At 36.5% G+C, this 7,123-nt stretch overlaps 1 protein-coding gene across 4 annotated transcripts; it reads left to right on the top strand.

Annotated features, from left to right (window-relative positions):
• The first annotated feature begins 2,777 nt into the window (after window positions 1-2,777).
• Window positions 2,778-6,840, top strand: LOC113692705 (protein NLP5-like). 4 transcript variants are annotated; one of them, XM_072053935.1, is made up of 5 exons: window positions 2,778-3,143; window positions 3,685-4,167; window positions 4,835-4,886; window positions 4,999-6,126; window positions 6,290-6,840. In XM_072053935.1, exons 3-5 carry the CDS (start codon window positions 4,838-4,840, stop codon window positions 6,733-6,735), a joined length of 1,623 nt encoding a protein of 540 aa, XP_071910036.1. In that variant the 5' UTR covers window positions 2,778-3,143; window positions 3,685-4,167; window positions 4,835-4,837; the 3' UTR covers window positions 6,736-6,840. The 4 variants fall into 4 exon arrangements, with proteins under 4 accessions (XP_071910036.1, XP_071910038.1, XP_071910037.1 ...); XM_072053937.1 differs by having other exon boundaries at window positions 2,778-3,147; XM_072053936.1 differs by lacking the exon at window positions 2,778-3,143 and having other exon boundaries at window positions 3,435-4,167.
• Window positions 6,841-7,123: the final 283 nt, after the last annotated feature.

Raw genomic sequence — 7,123 nt, 5'->3', positions numbered from 1 at the left:
CTGGCTGAAAATTTGAAGCCTAGGAAATAATTCATCCTTACAACCCTTCATTTTACGTTTTAAGGCATCAAAACAAATGCAACCTTCTCATTGTAGCTGCCAAGTCGTAGCATGAGGAGTAGTTATGGCAAGAAGCAATTCGTTCTTATAATATAGTAGTTAAATACAAGATGAGGGGCCAATAATGATAATCTTTTCGTATTAATGTTGCATATTACTGTACTATATGACCAAAGTTAGTTGATTTTTACACACAAAATGCTGTACTTTACATATTTATCCAAGGTAATATGGTTTACAAGGTTAGCTCAATATTTACAATACAACAGTATTAATCATTTTAGAATAATAATAATAATAATAATAATAATAATAATACTAATAATAATAACAACAACAACAACAACATTTCAAATTGAGATATTTCAATTCAATGGCTAAATCAAGTTTTGAATTTATTTGGATTGGCTCGATTCTGGTCACCATCACGGGTTAGAGTTAAATCAAGTTAATTTGAAGAGGAGCAGGAAGAGATGGATTGGATGATTTGAAAGAAATGAGTGTCAATGAGAGACCTCGGATTGAACCCTCTCATTTACACTAAAAAAAAAAAATCAAGTTAATTATCAAACAAATAAAACTTTCATCAGTTCATCAACTCAAAAATTTCAGGCTTCTATTTTATAATTTTAATTGTGGGCCTTGACGCTTAATATTCATTTTCAAAGGAAGCCAACCATCTATTTGTTAAAGGCTATTCCAGACATGAGTTGTCCATAGAAAATAGAGGATTGGGTAACTGTTGGGCTGAACGGTCTGGAGAGTAGTTAAATCAGTATTTGGGTGGTCTGGTCAGGGTGCGTACAAGAGAAAGAAGGGAAAAACCTGAAAGGAGGAAAATGTGAAAATGAAAAAAAAAAAAAAAAAAAAAAGTTCTGGACTGGTGTGTATAAGAAATGGTCTGTTCAGGGGATTGGGCCATTTTGTATTGGTGGTTGCTTCCTTGCAATTTCGCGTATTCTTTTGAGTCTGTACTTTCACGTTTCCAACCATTGACTTATAACTTTAAAGTCTGCCAAGTGTACTATTTCAAAAGTTTTAATTTAAGCCCTTTGTCAACTTAAACTCTTTGAAGATTAATACTTAATAATTTGAATCATAAAAACAGAAAAATATAAAATCTTATTAATATATTCAATAATGCCACCTTAATTCAACATAAAACATAAGGACTACTTCCGGAGAAATATTAAGCTATCATGGTTCGAATTTTGTTCGGAAGGGACAAGGGATAGTTGGAAAAGCATTTTCGTCCAAAAAGTGCTTGTTATTGTAGGGATATAAGACATTTAAGCATAACAGAGTACCCCTTGGTACCCATTACTCAAACAACTGCATTTACGTATTGGAGTTCCTTTTACCTAAGAAGAAAAAATACTCTGGGACGGATAGGGTATTATTTGAAATAGTATTTGGAATAATTACTGTAACATTTTTTGTGATGTGATGTATGTGAGATAAAAAAGTGGTTGGGAATATAAAGAGGTGAGTTGAAAAATGTGTTTATGATGCAAGCGAAATATTATTTGAGATAATAGTGCTATCCAAACACTCATATTGTTGCCCATGCTAATGAAAACGTTGAAGACATTCCGCCGCAGATGTATAGCATTATGGAATTGATCAAATTAGTTTTGAAAGATACAGTAATGAGATTTGAAATATGCAAATGGATTTTGGACAAACGAAACAAAGTGATGAACTGTGATTTGGTGCCAGATCTGGGCTTTACCCGAGACTGATCCATGGTTAGATCATGTCCAGAGAGGTCCAAGTTTTTCCAGTTATACATTCAGATTTGGATTTGGTCTGGATCCTAATTAATCTCTTTCACTTATATAAATCCTAATTAGTGTACAATTTCACGACCCTTTCTGCTCTTGCTTTTGATTTGCTACCACGCTGTTTCGCTTGCAAAATTCTTGGCTTCAGTCCTATTTCTCTAGTCATCCATTGACTAAAAAATACGTACAGATAACCAACCCATTTAGAACCTTGTTTGGCCTTTTGAACAATTGGGACCACTTCATATTGGTTACACATGTACCATCTTGGTTCTAGCTTTTGCCTTTTGCTTGCTTCCATGTTATTTCGCTTTTTTTTTATTCTTCTAGCCGGTCCTTTTCTCAAAACCTATAAATTGCTCTCTAAAGCCAAGTTTATGTGCAAAAGCAAAAAGATAAAAATGCCCTCATTATAAGGATAGTGTCTAATAATTTTTTTTTTTTATTATTGTTCTTTCTTCTTCTTCTCCTTTTTCCTTATTATTTTTACATCTTTTTTCCTCGTCTTCTAATCCTAATTCTGTGTATCAACTTCAATAATAATAGTGTGTTCAAAAATTTCCTTTTGTGGTCAAATAACTTTCTTGCTAAAAATATTTGGTCATCATCATTTATCACAAGATAACAAATAGGATATATAGTAACAATTTCAAGTATTTTCTATTGATGGTGATCAATTCTTATGCTTCAATTTTTATTAAAAAAAATAGAAATTACAATTTGAATTCTCACGATGTTTTAGGATAACAAAATTTTTTTTTTTTATAAGAAGATGCCGCAACTTCCTAGTAACGTATGGGCCCTGATGAGCATCAACTTTGTTCCTCGATCTGTACAGCATCTGATGGGCCCTGATGAGCATCAACTTTGTTCCTCGATCTGTACAGCATCTGATGTGGTGTCCTGTTTAGGTGAGGGTGCAAGAGATGAATCTCTACCCATAGACGACAGCTAACAATTGAACTGTTTGAACCCTCATCCATTGACTTTGAAGTCTTCAAGTGTGTATGTATATGCACGGTTTCCATACAGAAGATAAATAAAACAGAAACTGAGAAACGTCGGGCAGGATCGATCCAGAAGATATAGCAGTTTTCTCCTGTCCAAAACTACAACTGGCAATAATGGAAGCTCGAACTTCTCCCTCCCTTCCTTTTTCTACGGAAGGTTTGGGGTCTTGTGAACTATCATGCTTCCGTTTAATTAAAGAAGAAGATTATAATGAGCACTACTGGGTTTTCTGGAGCACATGCGGCAATGACGAAGGACGCTGCGGGAAGCCTCATCATCTCTCGGCCAGTAAGTATGTATGGAGTTCTTTCATATATAATCTCTCATATATATATAATATGTATGTATGTCTGTTTGTGGATATTTTTGTTGGACTCTATTTATCGCAATTAAATTTGTCATAGCTATATATAGTCTGACTCTGATAAAACTCCCGGGGAATAAATTTGCATGAACAATTTAGAAGAGAAAAAAAATGAGTTTGATGAGAAATTAAACGGTTATATGGATGTTAGAAAGATACAAAGGCTTGGGCAAGGTGCAAAGGGGGCGGCGGCGGCGCTTAGAGGTCTTCATATAGGTTCAGGTTGGATACATCATCAGATGTGTAGATTGAGGTTGGAAGGCTCTCTCAAAGTATAATTTGGAATTTTTCAGAACTGCAATTTGCTCAAAGTTTATGATGGATCATCATGAGCACATACACACATAACTTCCTTTCTTTGACTTGTTTGGTCTCGGCGAAAGCACCCTTTAATCAGTAGAGTACTCTGCAATTAATAAATAAATGATACAATAGTACTAGTATGCACTGATTTTCCTATTGCAGCTGCTGACGGTGCCGTGATTAAGGACCAGATCATACGTTTTCTATCTACAACTTCTTTTTGACGCACTTCCGTGGGAGTGTCTAGTTCAGTTTTGGGGTTTAGTGAAGATTGACGACAAAACGTATTTGACACCTCGTGACCAGCCTTTTGCTCTCCAGTACTACTTCATCCGAGAAGCCAAGAAACTATTATGTGAATATAGGAAGCACTGTTTGAAGTACTCAATACCCGTCGATGATCATGAGATTGGTCCCCCTGGTCGGGTTTTCCGCAGTGGGTTGCCCGAATATGCAGAAAATGTGCATGATTACACTACTAGAGAGTATCCTCAACGTGATTATGCGGTCGGCCGTGTCAGGTATTACTGGGCGTTGCCAATCTATCATCATCCTACTCAGCACCTCCCCATTGGTGTACTGGAAATTGTATCACCAACTGATTTTAGCAGAATACTTCGACGTCGGGCTCTGGAGAAGCTTCAGGTTCGACTTTTCTCTTTTTAAGTTGCTTAATTACTTCTTACCTATTGCTGACAAGGACCTGGGGTTGGTGTTTTTTATCATTTATGAGTTATATAATTATTAGTATAATTTTTATCAATAAATTAGGTAATATATATGAAATGGGTGCAGACTCCCTCCCTTATATATATATATATATAAAAAGAGGAGCTTAGAGGACGAATCCCAGGCCATAAATAATTATAGCATCTGTTATCAAAAAAAAAAAAAAAAAAAGAGCCAATCTGATACTAGTTGACATCATTTCATTTGTGTTTCTCTTTCGGATAATTACTCCCCCACCGACCAGAATTTTGATGAGAGTTACAAACAAACTACATGTCTCGGATTTACGGTCACATGATGACTGATATAAAGATAACTAATTAATTTATTATTTGAACTATGTTAATTTATAACATAACCAACCATTGTCTCCTTGTGTGTTATATGGTGCAAGAATTTCGTGATAAGAAGAATTTCAAAGAGCTTATCCTTTTTTTTTTTTTTTTTTTTTTTTGTTGTGTGGGTGCAAATCCATTGTTGTCAAACAGGCTTTAAATCCCGAAACAAACACCTTGAAACTTGTAACTAACACTTTAATTTATTTACGGCACATATATAATGTGTTTGCCAAAATCTACTACAGGAGATGAATCTGACAATTACAGGTGTAAGCCTCCTTGCCAAAGTAAATTCATGTGAGTACCTCAAGCATTTTTTTTTTAATCCTTTTATACTGCATAATCTTGGCTGATGCTTTAGGCTATCCATTCCATGCTAATACTTTTAAGCCATTCCATTCATCTACAGGTCAAGATGGAGAAATTGCTAGAATTGAAAAAGTGCAGAACAAGGTGAGTGAAATATGTGGACTGGGTTATGGTGGTGCTAAAACTTGGACTACTTTCGGAGAAATACTAAGTTCTCGTGAAGGCGTAGATTTTATTCGGAAGGGACAAGGGGTAGTTGGGAGAGCATTCTCGTCCAAAAGTGCATTCTTTTGTAGGGATATAAGACAATTAAGCATAACAGACTACCCGTTGGTAGTCCAGGCACGATCCTGTGAGCACTCTGCCTGTTTTGCAGTTTGTTTGCAGAGCTCTTGCTCGAACAATTGCATTTACGTTCTGGAGTTCTTTCTACCTACGAATGAAGAAGATGAAGAAGATCCTAGGACATTGTTGAACAGCATAATGGAGACATTGAAAGAACATCTCGGAAGTTCTTTTAAGATTGCTTCAGGACAAGAACTGGGGCAGAAATTGACTGTTGAGGTTATAAAGGTCTCTCCAGAGGATGGATTTGGTTCTTTTGAAATCTGCAGTACTACTGGCATCGAATGTACTCCTTGGCTTGGAGAAGTACAACGAGGAGAAGGAATGATGCAACTTGATCTCTCATCTCAACAAGTTGATGCTGCAAATGGTTCTATGGATGGTATCCATAACCAACAGAATGGAAGTGTTGGATCTACACCTAGGCTTGCAAAAGCACAAGGAGGAGAAGGAATGATGCAAGTTGATTTTTCATCTCAGCGAGTTGATACTACAAATGCTTGTATAAATGGTGTCCATGGACAGCAGAATGGGATTGTTGGATCTCCACCTAGACCAGAGCACACGCAAGGCTTTGACAACATATCATATCAAGAATTAAATCTTGCAGGAGTTGATGTTATTTATGAACAGCAAAATGGAATTGTTAGATCTTCAACCGGACAAGTGCTCATGCAAAACATGGTCAGCATAGAACATGATGAACCAATTGTGGAAGATCCTGAAAGAGAAGGTGCTGGTATAGAACAGAGGGACAATGAAGTGACTAATTTAAAAATGCAAAAGCCCAGTTGTCCTTTAAAAAGTGAACTTGGAATTACTCGTGAGGTTCTTGAACAAAATTCTGCGAGGAAACTTGAAGATGCTGCAAAAAATATTGGAGGTAATTCTTAACTGTAGCACTTCTCTAGATCAAAATCGAATTCAAATGTCGGTTAATGCATCGTGATTTGACCTAGATCTGTTTGGAAATATCTAGTTTACTTGTTGTAAAGGCTTTTTCCTTCACTGAAGTTCACTGAAGTTTTCCTTTTTGAAATTTGCAGTTAGTCGATCTACATTGAAACGTATATGTAGGGAGTACGGTATTAAGAGATGGCCACCTCGTAAAGCAAGAAAGGTTAGTCAAGCACTTGCTGTACAGAAAACTGTTCAGCCTTCTACGGAAGATGCTCATGAACACCACCGGTCAGATGCAACGAGGCTAGAATATGATAATGGCATGTGGGTGAAGGCAGAATATCAAGGGCGCATGATAAAGTTCAGACTTCCATTTTCTGCCCGTAAAATCGATTTGGAGGAAAACGTAGTACAGCAACTGAATCTAGCCATGGGAAGTTTTATAATTGAGTATCAGGATGAAGATAGTGATCGGATATGGATAACATGTGATGAAGTTCTGAGGACGGCTATGAGCACATTAAGCTCATTAGGTAGGACTACAATCAAAATGTATATTGTTGAGGACAGTCCAAATAGGAGAGATCAATAGATTTTTAGGAATTATAAACTGAAAAGTTTAGCAGGAGAGGAATGGAGAGTTAGGAGCTCGGAATGGAGCAATATTGATATCAATATTATACTTTTTTTGTATCCATATTAATTATTGCTGCACTGCATGGCCATATTAAAGAGTATGCTGAACTTTGGATATATAACCAAGTTAATCAAGAAAATTTTTGTTTCAATTTCAATCCCAATCCCAATCCACCAATTACAGTATGGCTAATCTTTTTTTTTTTTTTTCCTGACGGAGTGAGTGTCCGAGTCAATCCTTACGGGACCCGACTAATCTCATTCCCATCCGAAAGGAGAGGCTCCATCCCCCGAACACGATAACCACGGGACTCGGACCCATACCAATTACAGTATGGCTAATC

Source organism: Coffea arabica, chromosome 6c (genome assembly GCF_036785885.1).
Source record: "Coffea arabica cultivar ET-39 chromosome 6c, Coffea Arabica ET-39 HiFi, whole genome shotgun sequence".
Lineage (NCBI taxonomy): Eukaryota > Viridiplantae > Streptophyta > Magnoliopsida > Gentianales > Rubiaceae > Coffea > Coffea arabica.
Note: the sequence above shows the minus strand (reverse complement) of the source record. Positions and strands in the feature narration are given on the sequence as shown.